Source organism: Molothrus ater, chromosome 10 (assembly GCF_012460135.2).
Source record: "Molothrus ater isolate BHLD 08-10-18 breed brown headed cowbird chromosome 10, BPBGC_Mater_1.1, whole genome shotgun sequence".
NCBI classification, from domain to species: domain Eukaryota; kingdom Metazoa; phylum Chordata; class Aves; order Passeriformes; family Icteridae; genus Molothrus; species Molothrus ater.
In genome coordinates, this window is record NC_050487.2 from 14329214 (window position 1) to 14351887 (window position 22674).

At 44.5% G+C, this 22674-nt stretch overlaps 1 protein-coding gene across 4 annotated transcripts in view; it reads left to right on the forward strand.

The window, feature by feature from the left end:
- Positions 1-22674, forward strand: part of FGF12 (fibroblast growth factor 12) — a 219247-nt gene that overhangs the window by 135323 nt on the left and 61250 nt on the right. For all 4 annotated transcript variants that reach the window (XM_036389244.2, XM_036389245.2, XM_036389242.2 and 1 more), the window contains 2 exons: positions 6960-7070; positions 13927-14030. In XM_036389244.2, coding sequence (XP_036245137.1) covers positions 6960-7070; positions 13927-14030 — 215 coding nt within the window. The remainder of the gene's footprint in view (positions 1-6959; positions 7071-13926; positions 14031-22674) is intronic.

Genomic DNA, 22674 nt, shown 5'->3' on the forward strand with positions numbered 1-22674 from the left:
GCCACAGTCGCTGCATGGCTGAGTTAGTCAGGGTGTTTGGCCAGAGGAAACGCTCTGGGTCTTCAAGGGCAGTAGCTCCTTTCATAGCTGCAAGTGGTGTTACTCCTGAGCTTCCCAGTTTGGGTGGATTCAGTGAATCATTGTAGTGTGTTGAGCCATTAAACTTATGTCGATAGTGATGCATTTAATTTGAGACAGACAAATTACTTCATCTTAACTCCAAACACCCTGGAGAATTTGGCAGTTCCTGACTGGGAAAACAACCCCAACATTTATCTCCCTCAGCTTTTCATCCCCAAGTTCTGTGCTGCTGCCTGTCACCATAGTAATCTGCATGGAGCTCGCTGATACTCGTGCCGATTTATTACAAGCCTTTATTAATACTGTACTTCTGAAGGAGGGAATTTGGTGCCCTTCTCTGTCCACAAAATTTGGCTTATCGAGTATTCTGGAACCCATCTTTTTAGGGGAGGGGAACTGCGGTTTCTGCAGTGGCACTTAAAATGCGGAGTTAATCTAAGTAAATTAGGAGCAGTTTATGCTCTGACTTGCATGCTGGGCTTGGTGTGCTAAGGATTTGGGTGCTGGTTAGGTGAGTCATAAATCAGCCTCCCATTATGACAGCTGCAGCCTGAATGGGGGAAAATAAGAATAATGGAATGTGTAAATTCCAGGCTAAAATGTTTAATTGCAATAAACAAATGTTTGAAGAACATTTAGGTGAAATATGCTCCTGAGATGTATTACATTTCCCGTGTTTGCAGTCACATCCTCAGCAAAACTGTTGCACAGGCACAGAAGGGAGTCAGCAGCGTGCCGAGGTGGTTCAGAGGAGAGCTGGAGCTGCTTTCTCCCTCACCACACCGATGTCCTTAGGAGGTGCCAGAGGGGCTGTTCTGGGAGCCTGCTGCTGGCATCTCTCACAGCCTTGCTGTGCTCAGACCAGACAGAGGCACTGAGCTGCAGTGAAAGAGAGCAAACAAATGGGCAAGTCTCCTGTGGAAATTCTGCAGTAGGTGCCTTCCTTGTACCTTATTGCAGGTTGCTGGATAGAAAATTGCTGCTTCCCATCTGAGCTTGCAGAGTCATCTGTTGTTTGACAGCTCGTTGTGCAGAGAGCAGTAACCCCGTGAGCTTCAGAGTTTATGCCATAACCCACACTGGGTACCACTGGCACCCAGCACAGTAACTTCTGAAGTAGATTTAGAAGCAGTTCTGCACCAGTAACCTCAAGTGGAGGCTTGCCTGCCAACCAAGAGCATTGCTGTGCATTGCAAGAATCCTTGGAGCCAGTGGCTCAAATCCCTCAAAGGTCACTAAGCCCTTCATCTTTTTTAAGAGTTCATTGAAAAGTGGCTCCTCTGAGTTCTGTGCCATTGACTTGGAGAATTCAGATTGAGGTGACTTCTGTGAGTGTGGTTGAGTTCTTTTATAATTCCCAGCCCAAGGCAAAGTGGGGACTGGCTTGCTGCAGCCTCAGGTCATTGTGTTGCTGTAAGAAGAGGCATTCTGTGAGTTGAAAGAAATGAGACCATACCAGACTGCCTTCCATAGTGCAGTTGCAGCTGGAAGTCGGTGTTGTGCCCTGTTCTTTGCTGCTTCAGAGCAGGGTTTGGAGCAAATTGAGCTACCCTACAGTGATGATAAGAGAGTAGGGGTCCTCCCCCAGGGCTTTAGTGCTGCTGCTTTGCTGATGGAAATAAGCAGGAGTTGGTGCCTTCAGTGGGGCTTTGCTAAATGCTGCATTGATGCATAACCTCATAGCTCCTCTGCATTAGGGAAGTTATTATACTTCTGTGTTCTCCATTTTCCATTTAAGGGGTGAGTTCCTTATTTACCTTAAATAGGAGAGCTAAATGAAAAGGTCATTAAATAGTAATATTTCTGTCAGTGCTCTTGCTCTTTTCCCCATAGCACGCAGCAGATATCTTCAGCAATGCCTGCAGCTTGAGGGTGAGGGACATGACTCTGCAGAGTAGCTGATTTAGCCATGATCCTCTGGCCTTGCCCCTGGCATGCCCCTGGAGATCAAACAAAGTGCATGTGAGCACCCTGCAACTATCATGTCCTTGGCAAGCCCCGGGAGGATGAAGATCACTGTGGAGCTGCATAATAAGGCAGGAAGCACAGCAGCTCATGGTGAACTGAGATGACTTTAAGGCTCAGCAGCAGGACAGCAGAAGTGAATAATGGCAGCATCACATTACCATTTAAGTAGAGACAGGAAGATTAGCAGTCAGATCATGATTTAGTTGGCCTCAGCTGTGCCAGAGGGCTCAGAAAGTTAAAAGCAGGGCAGACAGAAGTGGTGAGTTTGGCCTGTGGAAAGGGTAACCAAGCAAGATGCCCTTCAGGGGATGTTCAGTGAGTTGTCAGCAGATGACTGCTCTAAGAAGGGGCATTAGGTGACAACTGTGTCTTCACTGAAGGTAAAGTGCCTGGTCTGACAGATGCTACACACTAGGAGAGTTACAGCTTAGCTCTTGCTCTGTGTTATTGTTCTGTTCTGCACTCTGATGTCCCCATTGAGGTGCTTCCTGAGCATGATCTTCCCTTGCATCCTCCAGAATTGCTACATTGGAAGGAACTGAGTTTACTGCATCTGCATAAAGAGAGTCCACCAAGCTTTCTCCGGTACTCCTCAGCCCTCAACAGCTGTATCTGAGCAGCTAGAGCAAGATCTTTAAAGTAAACATCCTGAAGTATAGTAGTATTGCTTATAAAGGAGGGATAAAAATATCCCTTTGCATATTGCATGACTGTAGCATGGGTCTTACACTGGGAGTAGAAGCTGCATGGAAATCTCTTCTGTTCAGTCAGTAGTTCGGGATTAAGGCAGGGGCAAGAACATCTTTCTTAAATCCATTCTGAAGTGCTTGACTTTGTGTTTAGGGAGACACTAAGTTGGTGCTGAAGTCTTGTCCATGTTAGTTCAGTTCCATTTCTGCAGGGAAAGCTGCTTCTGTAGCAGAAGGGAAGTGCACACGGAGGAGCCTGAGGGGGAAGGAATAGGTTTATCCCAAGTGTGTTATGCAGTATTGCACCTTTAAAAGCAAGAGGATTTGAGTCCCATTTGCTTTACAAGGCCAAGGCTAGACAGTAGGTTTGTTTTGTGATAAATTCTAAGTATTATAGAAAAAAAATGCTCATAGCAGAGTTTTTGTTTATCTGTGCTGCATTTTTTTCCTTTATTTTACTGTTTGATTCTTTCTTTATTGAATATAGCCTGGAGCAGTACCATTGAAGGCAATACAGACAAAAGTACAGAGGTTGTGGGGTTTTATTTTATTTTTCCCCCCTGGTACTCCAATAAGCACTGTCAATAATATCTGCTGGAAAGGGTGGTTCTCTTTATTGCAAACCTGGAATGTTCTGTCTATATCATTGTCTTTCTGTTCTGACTTACCAGGGTGTCTCAGCATCCTTAATTGACAAGGAGACATACTGGTTTTTTTCTATAAACTGAGGTTTTCAGAACAAATGCTGCAGCATAAGGGTTAGCAGTGCTGGAAGACTGATAGAATTGCTCTGTAGATGGAAAGAAGTGATGTTAAAATATATGATATGACAAAAGTAGGTCTCTTAAAAGTCACATGCAGCATTTTACCTCTGGGCTAGCAGCAAAATTCCCTGTGATGATACAATTTTCTCTTCCAGTAATAGTTCCACACTGAGAGGGGAAAATGAGTAAATCCTCGCTCCTTGTTAAAAGTTGTCTTCGCCTAAAATTTTGTCTGTAGGCCTCCAGCACTGCTTACTGTATGAATGGCAAATCCCAGTACCTCACTTTATGCCCAGACATAAGACAAGAGGTTCCCTGGTGGGAAGCAGCTACTCCAGCAGCTGTTGTCACCTGTGCACCTGTTTGTGTTTGAGCTGCTTCCTTTGCAGGCACTGGAGAGATACTGGTGGTTTTGGGACCCTTTGCACCTGGCCTGGCCAGCCTATGGGGGTTTGGGGATGCAAAGAGAGATCAGTTCAGGTGGAGAGATGGCTGTACTGTGTGAGACAAATCACCCCATTGCTCAGCCCTCCTTGTGCTTGAGGAGAGAACTCGGTGCTGGCTGTGCACCTCCCTGGCTGCTTCTGGGTTTAGTTCAGGTTGCTAAAGGTACCTGAAAGTGCAGCTTCTCTGCTGTAGAAAGAGACCCAAGGAAATGAAGAAATGAGGAAAGGAGAGACCTGTGTGTCTCCAAAAGGCTCTCTGATACCTGGGTGTCTGGAAAAGGCATTTTTTTGCTAGAGGGTATCCTAAATGAGTGTGGGCAGGGATGTTCCTGCAGAAGAGGATCTGTGCAGTGAGGAGAGACAGGAGCTCTGCTGCTTTCAGACTGTGTTAGGGCCAAGAGGTATGTGGTTTTTTGTATGGCTGAGAACTCCCTGCTTCAGTCCCTTTGAATTTTACTTTTGAGTTTGGGTGTGAGCCTCAAAGTTCAGCAAAACCAGGTCATGTAACACAAGATTTCCCCTCCAACTTGTCCCTAGGTAGGCAATGACTCAGAAACAGCTAGCATTATGAAGAGGGCAGTTGTTAAAGCTGACCAGGTGTCTGTCAGGTCAGCAAGAGAAAGGAACCTGAAAGGGTTTACCCTGTATTTGCTATGGTGTTACAGCCTTCTGGTGCAACTGTTTGCATCTATAGAAAGGATGCAAGAAAGCATCAGGGGATCTTTGGTGCTATTCTGATAAACTCTGAAAAAGTCATAAGTTATTAATAACAAGCAGATTTGGTCAGTGTTTTACATGGTAGGCTATTTAGTAGAAGGGGGAGAGATTTTCCTGTTCCAAAATTATTTGCATGGTTGAAATATAGTTTGCATCCCTAAGAAGGAGGAAAAGGTGCTGTTCTAATTCTATCCTGTAGCTAAGTCATCTTCCGAAGAAAAGAGATAAGGTCAGGGTTGTTTTCTCTCCCCTCTCCTCTTCAGAGAGCTTTAAGACAAGACCTCCCCACTTCTCCAGCACACAGAAAACCTCAGACTGCAGGAGCATCTTCTAAGTCTCTCCTTCTGAGAGCTCTTCCATTTCATGCAAAGTACTTCAACATTAAAATTTAACCAGTGAGTAAAATTAAGGCTAAGATTCATTCAGGGACTCAAATGTAGGTGTCTCATATCAAAGAGTGCCTATTAGTGCTTTTACTATTGTGGTATTAGATAAAAGGGAGGAAGGGGACAGACTTGAGGAGGATGATGTAGGCATCTGTGCCTGAGAATGCAGCTTTTCATTTCCTCTAGCTTTGATCTGCTTTTCTAACAAAGAGCAAGTTAAATCAAGCTTCTACATTCACCAAAATAGGTACTTCATTTAGATAAGAAGAATGAGCTAAGTGTTTTGCTAGGTGTCATTTTGACATATGCTGGCTTGACCAACACTAGCTCTTAGTAGATGACCAGTACAATTGTACTCATTTACTGTCCCATCATTGAGAGTTGCTGGGAGAAAGCCTGACTGCAGCCTACAGCACTCACTGCGCTGAAATCACTTCTTTTTGAAGGCAGCAGAGAAACCTTCTGATCTGATTTATTCAGTGGCTTTTGTAGCTGTGAGAAAGTACCTGACTCTCCCCTGGCTAGGGTAGGGATTGCTGAAACTGAAATCTCTTGCACCTGCAGCCTGTCTTCATCTGAGATGCCTGCTGCTGTCAGTGCAGGAGAGCAGGGTGAGGGTTCCCCAAAGGGGAGTCGTGCAGGGATGCAGCGGGAGCGGGGCTCCGGATGGGAACATCAACACACAACGTGACCACGGTTATGTAACAACCATGGCTTATTAAACAGCCTCACCAGAGGCATGAAAGGCAGGAGCCTGATGAGATTTTGGTATGCTATGCTGGATTCTTTCCTGTCCATTGAGCCAGCAATAATTGGGTCTTATTTATTTGCTTTTGGAGGGTGGTCACATAAAACCACAAAGTCCTGTCACACGATGAGGATCTCCTCCATGCAGCAAGTGTGTCTGCTCACAGGCAGTCAGCTCACTTGTGTCCCAGCAGCAATGCCTGTGAGAAATTTTTAAACTTGCATGATTACAATTGAATTTGGTTTTGACCACTTAGTTTGTGTTTGATTGGTAGGGTGACAAGGAGACAGCTGATAAAGCTGCACACCTCTGTCATGTCGAGTCCAAGCTGATTTTGCTTTTGTTCATGTTTTCCTTTTAGCCTTCAGCAGGAAGGTATAAAATGTAGAGGCAATAGGGAAGAGCCAGCCAGGGCATGACTGGCTTGTGATACACAGGGGCTGGGAAAGAATCTCCTGTTGGAGACAAAGATTCTAATCTGCCAGAGTGTGTGGCACATGTTTTAGGAGGGGGAAAACATGCAGGATTTTTAAACAGAGGTGGTCTGAGGTGCCCATAACTGCTTCAGAGGTCAGTTTTGGAAATGTCTTGTGTCTGTCCCTTTACGAATTTTTCTCCCCAAATCCCATGCAGTTGCACTCACATGTAGCCCTGATTCAGCACTCAGTTGCTCTGGATTTACACCACTGTAATACCAGTGATTTTAGTAGCTTTTCATTGGCATAAAACTGGCACTGCATGATAATGCCTCAAGCATACAAAAAGCAAGGTGGTTGGCTTCAGAAGGAGGATAAGAAACAATGGGCACGTTCTTTGCAACAGTGCTAGCAAATACTCTTCTGAACAAGTGGCATATTCTAAATGCATCAACTGTCTAAATACTTCCATTTGGTAGGTAACTTTCAGAGAATTGATGTTCCATAATCTGTTTCTACTGCACCAAGTATGCATTTCATTTTACCTGCTCATCTGATCTCAATTGTATTTGCCTGTCTGTGTATTATATGTGAATATTTTACAGCCATGCTTGAAAGGAATCACTGAAAGCAGTCTTACCTGCCAAGCACTTCTACATTTACTCAGGGCTTAATGGGGGACAAGCAAATTGGGTCTTGTGCTACTCAGTATATCTGGTAATAATTATTATTTTTATTTTGCAGAACCCCAGCTGAAAGGAATTGTGACAAGGTTATTCAGCCAGCAGGAATACTTCCTGCAGATGCACCCAGATGGTACAATTGATGGGACCAAGGACGAAAACAGTGACTACAGTAAGAAAAATTAGCCTGTTTTGCAACCCAATTACAATCAAATGCATCACCTAGTGGGTCTCACTTGTGCAACTTCATTTTTGAAAGGATCAGATTAGGAGGAAGACAGCTGTTTTCTGCATATTTTTTCTCTCTATCCGTCCCCTTTAAATCTTGCCAGTATAATTTCATATGTTTCCTCTCCGATCTTCTTCCCTCCTGCCCCGATTCTGTAACTGCCATCTGGGTGGGGTGGAGAATAAAACCCATGATTTGAATTGCTGCCAGAAGAGAAAGGAGATTATATTTATACACATGCCACGTGGGTAAAGGATACGGGGAATTCTCTCTCCAAGGAGAAGAGGAGAAAATCGTTTTCACTATTTTAGCCTCAAATTTCAGTGAGCATCAGGAATTTCTAGGCTGGAGAAAAGCAGCTGTTCACTGAAGTCCTGTGCTTTGAGGCTGGTGTAAGGGCTGAGGGTATCAAATGACCTTGTCAAAGGAGGTCATCATCTTCCAAAACCCTGTTCAAAAGCATTGGGTTTGTGCTGGACGACAAAGGGCAGCAGAGCCATACAGTTTAAAAGCCATGGCCATGTGCAGGAGCCATTCTGGTTTAAATGCATGCAAAGCAGGAGTCAATTTTCCTTTTGAAGAGGAAGGTTTGTCAATGCCAAAGCTCTTCAAGAGGTTTAAAAGGGTGTAGAATATTTTCTGCAGCATCTCTGCATTTCATAGGCATCAGAGTGCTGTCCCTGAGTGGGCAGTTAAGCTCAGATCCTTGCTGCCACAAATTGCATCAACAGGGTAGGATTCTTGCTTTTTCTTATCTATGTTGGATTGGATCTCCCTGTACCACTACTAAAGGGGTATTTAACCTGGCTAGCTTGGAATTTGGCTTCCCAGTCATTATTAGAGGTGAATAAATGTTAATCTGTGTGGTAGGGTTGGTGGAAGCAAACTTCATGTACTTTGTGAAAGGAGGAGCCTGCTTGCTTTGCAGACAAGTTTTGGTCTAATTCAAAGAAGCTCCTGGCTGGATTGAAGATGGCATTCCTCCAGGAAGGCAGGGCCTGGGCTGCAGGTGAGGGGTATCTGTAGGAGTGCAGTATTGACCCTGTGCTGTGAAGGTGCACTTGGACAGAGGTGCAGGGTGGCTGCAGCCCCACATCCCCGGTGTGTACCCCATCCCCAGGAAGCTGCAGGGTGCTGTAGCAGGAGCATGCTGTGTTCTGGGGCTGCCCTGCTGCAGGCAGCTCAGGGCTGGGGGTCCATACAGGAGAGAGGAGCTGTGGGAAGATGGTGACTGAAATTGCAGGTGGCTGGCACAGCCCTTGTGGAAAGACCCAAGAGGCTGCATCCACCAGAAATGTGGCCTGTAGCAAATGCAAATGTCAGGTTTTAGTCCTTTTTCATACACTCATATTGAACAAATTATATACTGAAAATTGCAGTAAGGCAATTTCTGATTTATGTGTTGAGCAGGAGAATCTGAACTTAGACACACACACACACTTCTATGCTCAGAGACTCAGGAGGTCTCCTTCAAAAGAGTCTGGCCTTGAGATAATCTCAGACACCAACACATGGGGTGAGTTCAGTGGGCTGTATTTGCTGCTTTTTCTTAAAGGAAGAAGACCTGGGGTGTTCTTAAACTGCAGAAAATCCCATTGGAGGCCTATTTGTCAAAAATATGGGAAGATATGTTAGAGATGACAGAGATTCATTGCCCTCATCTATCATGGAGGACTGAACAGCAAAGTAATGGGCTTAAATGGGAGCAGGGATGAATTAAGGTAAACAGCAGAGAAATGTAAGAGCAGTTCTGCAATATTTCAGAGTGACAGGGGAGATGAGGGAAGCTGCTGCACTCTCAGTGGTTGCAGGGGAACCTCCTGAGTTCCCATGGCTGAGGTTGGGCCCCCATTGCCCAAAGAGCTGTGATTTATATATCCCCCCAGAAATGTCAGAGAGGAGTTTGGCCAGGTGCTGAGTACTTGAGAGCTGTTTCCCCCCAGTGTTCTTAACTGGAAATAGATGGGCTGAGTACAGTTCTAGAGTGTAAATTTATCTGGTGAGATGGCAGCCCTGCCTCAGCAGCTTGGTGGGACAGGAGGCATCTCACTGAAGTGTGCCAAGCCACTGGCTCCAAGTCAGGGACTGTGCTGGAAAGTTTAGGCAAGTTTTTGAGAGAAGACTGAAGCCAAAGAATTCCCCATCTTCTGATCTCAAGGGATCTCAAAAGAGGGAAAGAATCCAACCTGATAATATTTGGCTTCTGAAAATGAAATAAGGACTGTGCTTTATTCAATTTTACATAGCTTTTTACCACATGGTCTCATCAATAAATCTTCAGTGTGAGTGAACATCCTAGCATATATAAAGCTTCCAGTTACAGCTTCGAAACAAAATCACATTTTGCACTTTGGAAGTGCCAAAATAAAGCAGATTTCCTTTTTCTTTCTCTTCCTCAAAAAAAAAAACCCTCAAATTTTGACCAGAAGAATGTCAAAAGTTACTTGTCTAAGTGAACAGCTTACAGACTTGCTTCACTGCAGTTTTCTGTTTTGAAGTGGTTCTGCAGAAGATTCCTGACCAGCCAGTCAGAAGTGTGTGCAAGAGCAAAACTCATCCAAGACTAAACTAGATAAATAATATTTTCCCATCCCTGTAGAGCAGTTGGTTAACTTGCATCCACAGCAGGGAAGGACACTCTAGAGGGCCACAAGAGGATCCTTCCCACCCTAGATGACCATCTATTCTCCACACAGAAGTCATCTTAGCACAGTTAAACAGCTGGTGAACACTGTGTTCCATACATTGCTTTGTGTTCTGTATCCCCACACTGATTATTCAAATTAGCATTGTGAAAGAATGCATAATTTTCTTGGAATACATTAGGTTGGTTTACTCTGACAAAATTAATGTTTAAAATGAGACATGCCATGTCCCTCAGATATATCTGATGGAATTAAAAGTTCTAATAAAAACCCAGTTATTTATGCTAGAGGAACTGCTAATATTTAAGCAATTTTAAAATTAATTATCTGTTGCCCATTTTATGTATGTTCTTGAAGCTAATGGCATTTATTTTCCACCTCCTCTCACTTAAAGAAAAAAAAACCCAGGAGCCAAATTCTAATGGCATTTGAATGGGCATCCAGCCAGCTTCCCAGGAGCCAGCACTTGGGACATCTGTTCCTTCTGCCATGCTGTTAGAGACGTGCCATCTCAGTGTAAGCAAGGGGGCACATTCCCTGGCTACTGCCACTGGCATATGTGAAGAGTTCTCTTCCCACTGGAGTGCATTTTCATGGTGTGTGGCCCCTGTTTGTGCTCCTCCTGTGATGTATGAGCCCCATTTTGGGGCAGCATCTTTTCTTTCCAGCCCCAGTGATCTCAAATGGCCTTTCAGGGCTGACTGCTGCTGTCAGTGCTTGCATTGTCACTGGGTAATGCCCCTTCATAAGAGCAAGTGGACTTCCCTGTCTGCCCACACAATCCTGCTGAACATCTGAGAAGTTTTGGCAAATGGATAGTACAGAAAGGACAGGTGAACTGGACTGACCAGGTGGAAACAGCCCAGCATATCTAGGATATTTTTTGGGGCTTTCCAGCCAGAAACACCAAAAGGTTAAAGAGGCTTTTATTCCAGCATCCCACTTGGGTTATCTTCAGCTGTACAGAGCCTTGTTGAGTTCTTTCAAACATTTCTAGGAATGAGCTATTCCATAATCTCGCATAACCTCTCAAATTCTGGTGCTGCACCATTTTCCTTGTAGAGGATTTTCTTCATATCCAGACCTCATTTCTATTTGAGGCTTTTGTCTAGTGCCTCTTGTCCTTTCATTGTGTTCCTCTGAGAAGAATCTTTGCCTTCTTTGAGTTAAGAAAATGCAGTTCACTCTGTTTCTTCTTTCATTATGTGTTGCACCAGAGCCTCTTGATCATCTCAGCAGCCTTCCTCACTCCCCTCAGGACCTTAATCCTCACCACCTCATGCACTGAGGCTGCTCTGGCCCATTGCATCCTCCATCAGTTCTTTATTATTCACCTGCAGCACAAATGTCTTGCTCAAGAACAAATCACCTGTTCTAAATTACTTTAGCTCCTCTGACTTGCTGCTGTTTAAAGTTGAGCATATGGAGCACACCTTGTATATGGTAGGTCTTGCCTCACTCTTCCATTTCTGTAGATAACTTAGACCCATAGGGAATAATGCATTCAGAATTTAGCTGATAAATTACCATAACATACCAGTGACAATATGCTCATGCATTTAGGACTGGAGTGTGCCAGAAGTAGTAGGGTCAGGTGTAAATACCACTGGTTGAAGATGGTAAGATGTAATGAAAGAAAAGGGGCACAAATATTCAGCATCTTCAAGTTTTTTCCCCTTTTGCCCATGAAGTAAAAGAGCATGTTCCTTCCATGAAGATGCAGATGGCAAAGAACATGTGCCATTTGCAATTTTAAAAGCATCTTTTAAATTTTCTGTTTCTCACATCAACACACCCGGTGTGCAGTTCTATTCTACCGTAGCTAGTCCTCTTTCCCATTTTCAAATGTGCTGTTTCAAATCAATCAGATATTTTTTTCCAAGACAAAAAATGAGTCATCTTGATTTTGAGGTTGATTGAGGGGTTTCCCTGCATTTTTACATTCTTACTTTTAAGTTTATAAGCTTTTAAATCTGTTCAAAATATGAAATATTTATTTGGAAGCGTGATAGTAAAAGGCATCAACTTCTACAAAGGTATTTCTAGATTTGAGTGCAGACATTGCTCTGGGAATTTACGGAATCTTGATTGACCCAAACTACGGGGATTTTTTTAATAGAGGAAGATAATTGCTTCCTAAAACTTCTTTTGGCTGCCAGTTACCTTTGTCAGTGTTGTGTCCTTATGCTTGCCTGTCCACTTGCTCCCCTGCATTAGAGGAGGAGATGCTGTGCCATGGTTGTGGGTGCAGCAGGGTCCCAGGGAGTTTGGGAAGTGGCAGTGGTCCTCCTACTGTAGCACAGCACAATAGGATTGTTCCTTTGCTCCCTTTGCATGTAGAGGTGGAAAGAGATTTGGAAACGTGTGGGTGCTTCCAAGTGGAACTTCTCAACCACTAATTCTGGGTGTTATCACCTTGCTGCCTAATGAATGCTTTGAATGGTCTGTCACAAGTTTCCTATGCAAGACAAATTGGCTGTAGGAAATGAATGATGATGGCCATTTTGTTTCATTATTAGCAGTAATATGCTCCATTTTTCAGTAGGAGGAAGAAATAGGGAAGGGGAATTGCTTATAGACTTGTTAATTGCACAAGGTTTTAGACCTTCATGGTAGGGAGCAAAGGGATAGGCAACACTTTTAATGCTGAGTAGTTACTCTGGGATGTGTTTGTCTTGTCTAGGGACATCACCAAAGTAGCACTGTCCTTGACTCCAGTTATTCACAGACCAATACCCAGCCTGGACTGAATTTTCCATTTACATCTATTGACATTCTCCCCAAAAAACACACATACAGGCACTGGATTCGGTAAGACTTCAGCACATGCTTTGATGTTTTATGGAATATGGTGCATAAAAGCACAAGAAGAGACTGAGATGAGGAGTTTTTCACTAGGCTTGAGGCGTCTCCATTTTAGGCAGGTCATTGAAGGGAGTCATCAGTCTTCCTTGGGAATTAAGTGAAGAAAAAAATTACATTCATGTGCACTGGAATTTATTGACCCTCTTTTGGAGGCAACCCTGAAACCAGTACAGCCAAGACACCTGGTAGATGTCCTGAGCAAAGTGGCATTGCATATTCTTGTTTCAGGGCTGTTGTATAGGAAGGGACCTTGAGTGAAGTATTTCCACTGTGTTTGTGCTTATATTTCTGCCTGACCCTGTGCCCATCTTTCCCTATCTTCATCTTCCTGGGATGAGTTCTAATTAGCTCTTTGTAAGCTGAAGCACAAGGGATCCTGCAACATCTAAATACTCTTGTCCTATAAAGCTCAGTTGAAACAAAGCCATGCTAATGCTTCAGTGCTCAGTCTATGAGTGCTGATAATAGTCTCCTCTTTGAGCCCATGCTGTTAGAAATGTAGCAAAAGCCTGACAGCACATTAATGTATATACTCATGGGGAGAGTCTTTCAATGAGATACAGGGTCTTCTGGGTGGGAATCAAGCAATAAAGTAATTAACTGAGAGGAAGTGGCTGCAATGCTTTAATCAATAAGACTGCAGTAAAACTGAATAATAGAAGATCTTGTCCCCTTCTGTCCTCTCCAGTGCTGGTCCTGAATGGGGAGCAGTGCTGATATCCCAGAGTGAAGCACTCTCTCTTCTTGAGTTTCTTCATTCCCTTGACAGCCCAGGATCACATGGGCAAGCACACAGTCAAGTTAATTTGCATTCTTCTGGCCATAGTTGTTGTCTGTGTACTCTTTTAGCATATGGCAAATGCAGGAAAGTGTGGCTAGGCTTAAATGTGTTTCAGGGGGAGCTAAACTGAGTTGTGCTGTTGCATTTGCCACAGGCAAAGTCTGTCTATGTGCAGTTGCCCTGGCTCAGCTGGCCCTCAGAAAGCCATCGTGATGCTCTTGCTTGGGAGCATGGATGAGCCCTTGGCATTGCAAAGGCAGTGATCAGACAGACTGATGGGTGTGTTAAGGCATTTGGGAGGCAGCCAAACTCAATACTTTTAAAAATTTCCTTTCACCATCAGCTCCATGGCTGCAGTCCTTCCTTGTAGCTGGAAGCAGGATGCTTGATCCTAGTGCAGTCACTTTTGTGAAGAGGCAGGAGTGGGGTGGGCTGGCCCTGGACAAAAGCAGCAGTGGCCATGTAGGGTGACGTGTCCATAACATTTGTTTTTCTTTTCCTTCCACAGCCCTTTTCAATCTAATTCCTGTGGGTCTTCGCGTGGTGGCAATCCAAGGGGTGAAGGCAGGTCTGTACGTTGCCATGAACGCTGAGGGATATCTCTACAGCTCAGTGAGTACTTTGCACTGTTGGGCTCCTGGAGTTTTGTAGGTGGGAGGAAGCAGACTGCACTGGGACTTCCAGCTTTTGCTGAAAACAGTCACAGATCAGCAAACCTTTAAAAGCAGCAGTGGGAGGAGCTGCTGCAAGGCCATGCAATATTCACTTAATAGTGTCTCCATGGAGATTCATGGCAATATTTCCTGACCTGTGAAGATACATTTTCAGTTCCTTTAAGTATGTACTTAATGTAGGTCACGTTGTTGAGGCGTTTGTATAGAGTTGGCTGGTCATATTCTGATTTCTCATTTGTGAAATGGCATGGACTCACTGGATTGCTTCTGAATTGCACCCAGATAACTGGTCATAGGTGGTACCCCAATGGGTCATACTCTGCTTTTGACTGCAGTGTAAATCCACAGCAGTACCCTGACTCTCTTAAAAGGGTTCTGGACTGTTCTGTTGGCAGAAATTCCCTGTATTTGTGTGGTCTTTTTAATGCACATAAAAGATAAGTGCAGCAATTTTTGCCGACTAATTCCCTTATAACTTTCTTAGATGGCATGAAAGGGCATGAGGTTATTCATAAGATTCTCATTTAAAGTAAGTAATTGATTTTCACAGTGAATAATTGATTCGGTGATTTATTAAATATGGCAACCCTTTGCCAGAATTTTTATGCTTCAAATAACTTTGTTCTAGTTCTACATAGTAAAAAGCGATAGTTAATAATACACTTCTCATTTCTGTGGTTATGATAGCTTTACAGAGCATAGCCAGATTCTAATCTCATCTGCCTTTGTGTAAATTTACAGTGCAGTGATTCTGCTCTTGTCTGGGCACTTTTGCTTCAGAAGTGTTGTGAGCATGACGATGGGACCACTGAAAGGACAGCAGTTTGGGTTGCTCTATGCAATTTTTCCTAACTTTTATCTTCCATCTTTGGTCAGTTTTATACTGGTCACATGATTGAGATTTCCCCTTTTCCCTCGGGCTGTGACAAGGCTCTGTCTCCCCAGAAGCTCAGGGTAGAAAGCAAGAGGAGGTGTTAGTACGCCTGGCGAGGTAGGTCTCAAAACTGGCTGCTTGTCAAGAAGAGACAGAGAGATCAGTCTGGATCTCTGTGGATGCCAGACGCTTCCTGTTCTTTCATAGCCCAGTAAACATAATTGACTGCTTCTAAATAAATTAAATTGGTTTACTAACAATGAAAACTTCCTCTCTTTGTAAAGCTATCAAGTCCTAAAGGTAATACCGAGCACAGTGTGGTACTGCATTATTGCGTGTGTGTCCCTCTGGGCACATTGTCAGGGGCTCAGGACTGATGCTTTGCCCTGTTTTTGCTGTGCAGAACACAGTTCTGGCCCAGTGCTGAGACTCTTTGTACCATCAGTATCCTGTAAATGAGGATTGCAGGAAATCAGAGTGTGTCATAGGGCCACAGCCAGCCAACGGGGTCCTCCTGGGCCAATGAGTGGTCATTGTTTTCTGAATAAGTAGTGCAGGGGAGGGAAAGGTGTGGGTCTTGGTAAAAAGAAATAGAGAGTTGGAAAAAATGATGTTTGACAGCTGAGAGACTAGAGGAGATGCAGAGAAAAATCTTCTCTCTCTAGTAATAGTCAGACACGATATAAAGGGTGGGAGGGACACACCAAGAGGTGGTAGACAGCAGGAGGACCATGCTGTCCAGGAAACACATCTGTTAGTCATTTCAAGTATCCTAAAAGGCACCAGATCACACATGTATTCAGATGAGGGAGATTTAATGGGCCTGCTTATTTCCAGCAAGTGTGCCTGTTTTGAGTAGGAAGGTTAATCAGGGAAGGCTGATGGGGAAGGATGCACTGTGATGGCCGGTGGTTAATGAAGTGAACCTCATTACGTGCCACAGCTTGATGGCATTGAGCTCTGTCTGAGCTAATAAGAGTGAAACTGTTCATTTTATCAATGTGATCCAAGGTTTCTGTTTGCAGTAAATGTGTGATGCTCTACTCCAGGGTGATGGACCTTTTTGGATAATTTCCTTGTGATGACTGGTGGCTCTGTCTTTGTCTTACAGCAGTAAATCAATGAATTCACAGTGCTTGGGAGCAAACCCCAAAGCAAGAAAATAGAAAATTTGGGGATAAAGTGTGTTAGGAGCAGGGAGTATAGGTCAAGCTCATTGTAAAGGACAAGGAATGAGATCAGGATGCCATGAAAGAAGATATGTCTGAAAAGAGCTCAACCTGTTTAGGCAGTCTCTTTTGGATGCTGCAGGTTTCCTTGTGGGGTGAGGGTCCCCAGGCCATGGTGCCTGGACCTCATTGCTGACTACACCAAGGGGACTTATTGTCCCTGGTCTTTGCTTAGCAGACCCTAAACTACAGCTTTGTTCTCTGTGTGTGTACCTGTTTTTTTTTCACTAGCCTTTTTTGGGGGATTTCTGAAAAAAATGGGTCAACATTCCCCACAGATACTGTTCACTCACAGAGCCAATTGAGAAATGAATTGCTTGGCTGCCTTCCATGCTGAGTGGAAGCTCTGTAAGGACTTCTTAGAACACCCTCAAATCCAGGACTAGTTTCAAAGAAAATTGTCCAGGGTAGTGTTTTTTTTCTGTTTGTTTTTGGTTTGGGTTGGGGTCTTTTTGCTCCTCTTGAACCCAGATTGATGCTGCAACTGAACACATCATCACTGTGGGTTTGTTTTGGTTTTGTTTTGTGGGGTTTTTAGTGATGTTTAATCTCTGTGTGACAGATGAGGTCTTGGCTGACATCCTCTGCCCTGGATCAAACCAGAGGCTGTTATCAGCCTGGTCTTAAGGATGGCTTCTGCCAGCTCCTTCTGAGTTTAGGCCAATGGGCTCTTGAATGAATGGGCTTAGAATAACCAGCCCCTGGAAAAAGTCTTCCTTGTGTTGATTAGCACAAAAGTAGGGCTGAGTAGAGTCCTCTAAAGCCAAATGTGGTGAGACAGCATTTCCTAGAAACTTGCAAGATCTTCTGGTGGCTTGGCCACATTGAGTTTCCTCATCCCTGCCTCATCTGTTCAGGCAGGGATAGTGTCAGGCTGGGTTGAAGCCAACCATATATTCCTAGCCAGCTTTAGAGGCCTAAATTTATTGGATGCTAAACTTCCTTTGTTTGGGAAGCAGCTTGGGACTTGTGCATTGCTTACTCACACTAGATACCTGATTTAGTTTCTGCCAGACTAGGTTATTGCTGTCTCTGAGGTCGACATGGGAATTAGGTGATAAGCAGACAAGAAAATCGTGCTTTAGTTGGAGGCATCCTGATTTGCAGAAAGTAGGATGCAAGCCAGTGTCTGCATAGCAAGCTTGGGGAGTCATTGGTGTGTTCAGTTTGGATTTCCTGGAATTACAGCAACTGTAAATTCCCTGAGGGTGCACAAAGGTATCAATCAGCACCTGTTATGGGGAGGGGCTTGACTCTCCTGAAGATCCACTGTTAGCATTTGAAGCCAAAGTAAAATTGCACAGAATGAATGAAGGGCAGTGGGTATAACTTACAGGTGCCTCAGCACTCGGGAAGACTCTGAGACCAGGGGCTGAATGTTGTACAGGATTCAGAAACATGGAATAAAGAGGTCTGTCCTGCTCCTGTGAGTTTACAGAATAATCCTAACAGAAGACGACTCAGAACATGCTCCCCTGTCTGTCTGGAGTTAATAGTTTCACTCCCAAATTAATTTCCACTCCTGTGTAACTTTGTGAAGTTTCTCCCCTTGCTTCCCAGCTTTCCACTCTGTTATTCCCTATACAGGGGCATGGGAAAGGGAGTGCTTGTGAAGTATTTTGCCTGGGAGGCAAACCTGGTTTTCCTGGAGCAGATCTTCCCCATGGGGCTGTAGAGTCTCCCCAGGTCCACCCAATCACTCCAAGTACACTGGAAGTGCATCTCTCAATATGATGATATCTATAATTCAGTGGCATTGCAGCTGGGATTGGGTTTGCCCCAAGTGCAAAACACTTCTCTTCGAAAATGTATTGCTCTCAGATATTCCTTGTTGTTTAACTTGGAGTTCTAATTATTTTTGAAATGGCAAATTGTGATACATAATTTATTGGGAAGACGTAGAAAACCCTAGCAGAGATAGAGAATACAGAGGAAAAAAATGGGTCACTTACAGGAGCTCACTATGATTTTTCAGTATAAACCTATGAGTTTGAAATGCTGGAATTAGAGCCTGAATCACTTCAAAGATTTCTGCTAATAAGGGAATGATTAAAAAAACTCTAAGCAGCATTGAGAAAACCCCAGTCATGCTAAAAGCTCAGTGTTTCTTTGCATTTTCTTTTCCTCTCCTTTTTTTCTGTTTTATCATTTTGCATAATAAACATGTCTTGAATAATAATGAACAAGCATCTGGGGAAGTATGTATATTAACTGTATTTTTAATCTGCTTGCAATGCTATAACTATTTTGCTACAACTCCTCTAGGGTTGCTGCACTCCTGTTTACATCACTCCAAGGTCAGGGGCTGGAATCAATAGTACTGCATTCTCTCCCCTGATAGGCTTGGGGTGTTAAACCTGCTCCTGCCAATGCCATTTCTTTAATTCCTGTTTGATCTCCAGTGGTGCTGGTTGATTTGGTCAGAAGTACAGACAGGCCAGGCAGGTATCCTGGACATTTTGACAACCTTGTAAGAAAGCACACTTGTTGGGGGGAATTCCCTAGTTTACAGGCCTCATTGGGAAGCCAGGTCAGTGAAGGGGCAGAGTCTCTCAAAGGCAAAGCACAGCATGAGACTGATGTAATGTGCCTTTAATTTCTCTTCAGAGTAGCCACTCTTCTTCTCTGTCTGTTTAAAGGGACTCACTGAATGAAGGCATTAACTGGGAGATAAAAAGCTCCTCCTGTCCCCTGAATTTTTCATAAATATGGGAACAGAATGAATATTCAAGGAAGCAGCTAGTCCTGAGAAGAGCCAGCCCCTGGGAACAGATTCCTGCCCTGCATCGAATGTTCCTAAAATACAGCTCCTGGCAGGCACCCTGGCCATGCCATCCTTGTAGCATGGAAACTTGTTAACACAGCTCTCATTAATAAAGTGGGCCCTTTTCCCCTGGTGAGATGCTGCCATCCATATTGTTCAGCTTGTCAGGTGGAGGAGAGCAGCATGGTGCATTTCTGTGGCTCTTTGGGGGCAGGTTTCTCCTCTGGCATCCTGCTGAGGGACTGTATTCCCTGAACTTCCCAGCACAACACTGTGGTAGAGCTCCCAAAGGGAGGAAGGGGCTTTGCACCTTGAATTCACATCTGGAATGAGTTAGATCAGACTTTCCTGTTCAAGCAAGAGACCTTCAGAGGAAAAAATCAGTAACAGCAGGGCCTAATCCTGCTTTCCTAGCTGCTGTTACCTTGTCTTATATGATAGCAATACAAATTAAAAAGGATAAGTAAGCTTCAGTGAAAATGTTATTCTCTTAGCCTTAGTTGCACAGGATAGTCAGGAACATGCAATGGTCTGCCTAACACCAGCTGAGGAGCAGGGATGGGCCATTCCCCTTGTGAGCAGTGGTCTGTCAGTGTTGGAATGAATTATGATCTTTTGTTGAAATTTCATTTTGGAAGAAGACTGGGGGAAAATGCTCCAGAGGTGCTGACTCATCTCATTTTGATACTTCCCCAAAGAAACATTACAGATTCCCATTTTGAAAGAACCTTGGAGTGGTTTATATTGCCTTATCATTCCTAATAAAGTCAGAACACAATGTTTAGATTTTGGTGGAGCATTTTAATCCCACATGATTCCCTTGAAATGTGGAGGGAGGGTAAAACACCATCAGGGAGGGGTTGCTGTAAATTGAAGCGAAGGCAAGAGTAGAAACCAGAGATGGATCAGTGGAGGCTGGCATCTCCTGCACGGTGTTTGTTTTGCTGATTTCCTTGAGGCCAGACAGGCCTAGCCCTGGATAAGAAGGTAGGCAAAGCCTTTGGAGCAGGTGCAGAGCAGCAGTAGCCTTGCACAGAGCTTACCTGGTTTTGTCCTGTGTGTTGTGTGTGATCAATCACTGTAGGGGAAATGATGAGGTTAAAGCAGAACAGTCAATGGCAATGCAATGTCTGAGTTGGATTTTGGAAGGAAACTCTAACACATGTCTAGACTGAGGACAGGACAGTGTGCAGTGATGCCCCTGTTTAGCAAAAATTATTTGCAGGTGGAGCATTTACCCCAGCAGGCAAAACCCAAAAGATGACTGTCAAAGTATCCTTCTGGAGAGGTATTTTCAGCAGAAGTCCCTTTTGCTGCCATTCTTTTGCTAGCTGGGGGACGCAGGATTGGCTGGTAACTGAGCTCCTTCCTCCACTACCTGGCTAATATTTGCCTTTTCCTAAAACTCTCTGGCCTGCTTTGCTTGTTTTAATGCCATTTATCCAGTGTCTATTTTGGCAATAAGTTATTATCAAATAATTTGTCTATTATATGTTTTCCAGAAGTGAAACTTAGACAAAACTCCAAGATATCCTGGGTTACAGTCTGTCATTAACATTTTATTTTGTAGTGGAGAGAGGACAAATATTGTCCTTCCTGAGTCCAGGACACTGATATGAAAAGAAGCAAGGGAAGTTTTGAGTGAGGATATGTTTGACTGAGGTCAGGTGTGTGTTAATGAAATGATTTGGATCTCTTTTCTAATAATGCCAAACTCAAATACAGAATGGATAAAACTAGGAAATGGTGTGCCTTTTCCAAACAGTGACTAACAGTTCTGGAGGTGAAAGCAGGAGAGAGGCCAAAAAATCCAAGGAAAAAACTTTACTGACTGTGTGCATGTAATTATAACTGTGAGCCAAGTGACAGAAAACTTCAGAAATGGGGAACATTGAATTGTAATGGTGTTTTCCAAGAAAAAGGAAGAGAGGCCAAGTCCCTGGGCTATTTCAAGACAGACTGGCTGAAACAGTGGGGAATGCAGGGTACTGTAGCAGAAAGGCCTGGATGGGAACCTGAACTATCCCTGCTTAGCTGTCAAAGGGTAATGTCCTAAGCATCTGCAAAACAAAAATAATTTTATTGAGGTCTCTGGATCACTGTAACTCAGTTCAGGTACTAGAGACTTTTGTTCCCATGGATCCCAAGATACAGGGCTGGCTTCTGGCACAGGAACCTCCTGAAATTGCTGAAGTAGACATGCACAGCAGGAGTTAGGAACCTGGCCTTAAACGTGTGTAGCAATTCAGTGAAGTGCTAGAATAGCACCTTGGTGCTTTTGTGAATCTGTGTTCCCTGCTCACCCCTGTGGCAGAGACACAGGCTGTGGGGAACACCAGCCTCCTCCAAATGCTTCTCCTGGCATCATTCTCAATGAGACACTCCATGCTGCAAGGAAACTCCAAATCTACCCATCTTCTCTTGCAGTGCATGCATCCTTGAAAGGGAGCATGGGCTGGGAGGGGTCTGTGTGTGCTGCTGTCCCTGCTGCCATGTGTTGGGAGGTGCTGGGTGTTGACAGCGTGCTGGGCTCTGCAGAGGCACAGGATGGCCAGTGGGGCTGTGCCAGGAGCTGTGAGCTGCGTGCAAGCAGGGAGGAGCTCAGGGGCACCTTGCCAGCAGCATTGCCCAGAGGCAGCCTGGCAGCAGAGCAGGACACAGCCCTGTGTCTGCTCCAGGGCCTCCTGAGCCTCACCTGGTCCCTGCCTCTGGCCTCATGGCACCTGAGGTGTGCCAGAGCAGCACTGCAAAGCTGTGTCCTGTGCATGCTGGCCTTGTGACAGGGCTTGGAGGGCACAGCCTGCAGCAGAGGCAGAGCCTGTCCTGCTCACCCTCCACAGCCACTGCCACAGGGACTGACTTCTTAAAAAATATGCCCAACCCTCCTGGGAGACTAAAATGACAGCCTCAAGGGAAAATGGCTGCGTGTGTGAGATCTGCTGGTTGTTTATTTCTAGGGCGTTTAATTATATTAGTCAACTTGTAAATTTTGAATTAATTAATATCTGCTGAAACACTTGGGGTTTTTTCCATGGTATTTTTTTGCCTCCGGGATGGTTCTAGGGTGGGGCCCACAGGGTTTTGAGATTATGCTATCCAACACCATGGGGACAGGCACATTCAGAGATCCTTGGTTCTTCAGGGCAGAAAGATGACACAAGACAATCATTATTACAATAGAGGCTTTGCTTCACCCTGGACCTTCTGTAGAGCAGATCAGTTTAGCAATCATCCCAAACCCTCTGCAGCCAGTTAGGTTAACCAACATTCTGCAGAGCAGATTGTTTCACACATTAACTTTAATGTGAGCTCAAACACACACAAAGCTCCTTCATCCCACCAGCTGGTCCTTGTTCTGCCCTGGAAGCTGTGACAGTGCAGGGTATTGAGCAGGGCACATTGCCTGCACATTGCTCTCTGTGCTGTCAGGAATTCTCATCAGCCTGTGGGCTCAGGACCCCTTTAGAGAAGTGCCTAGTGACCCAAGGGCCATGGCTGATGGCCACCAGCCCCACACAGTGCAGGAGGGAGTAGAGGGTGTAATCATACAGATGCAGGATTATGACAAATTTGGGATTTGGAGAATTCTAGTACTAAAGTCATGGCCTCTTCTGCATCAGGAATAGGAGGAGAAAATCCTCACTTCACTGGAAGCTGAGCCCAGACAGAATGATTCAGATTCACTTGCAGCTTGGTGCTTCTTTACCAAACTGAA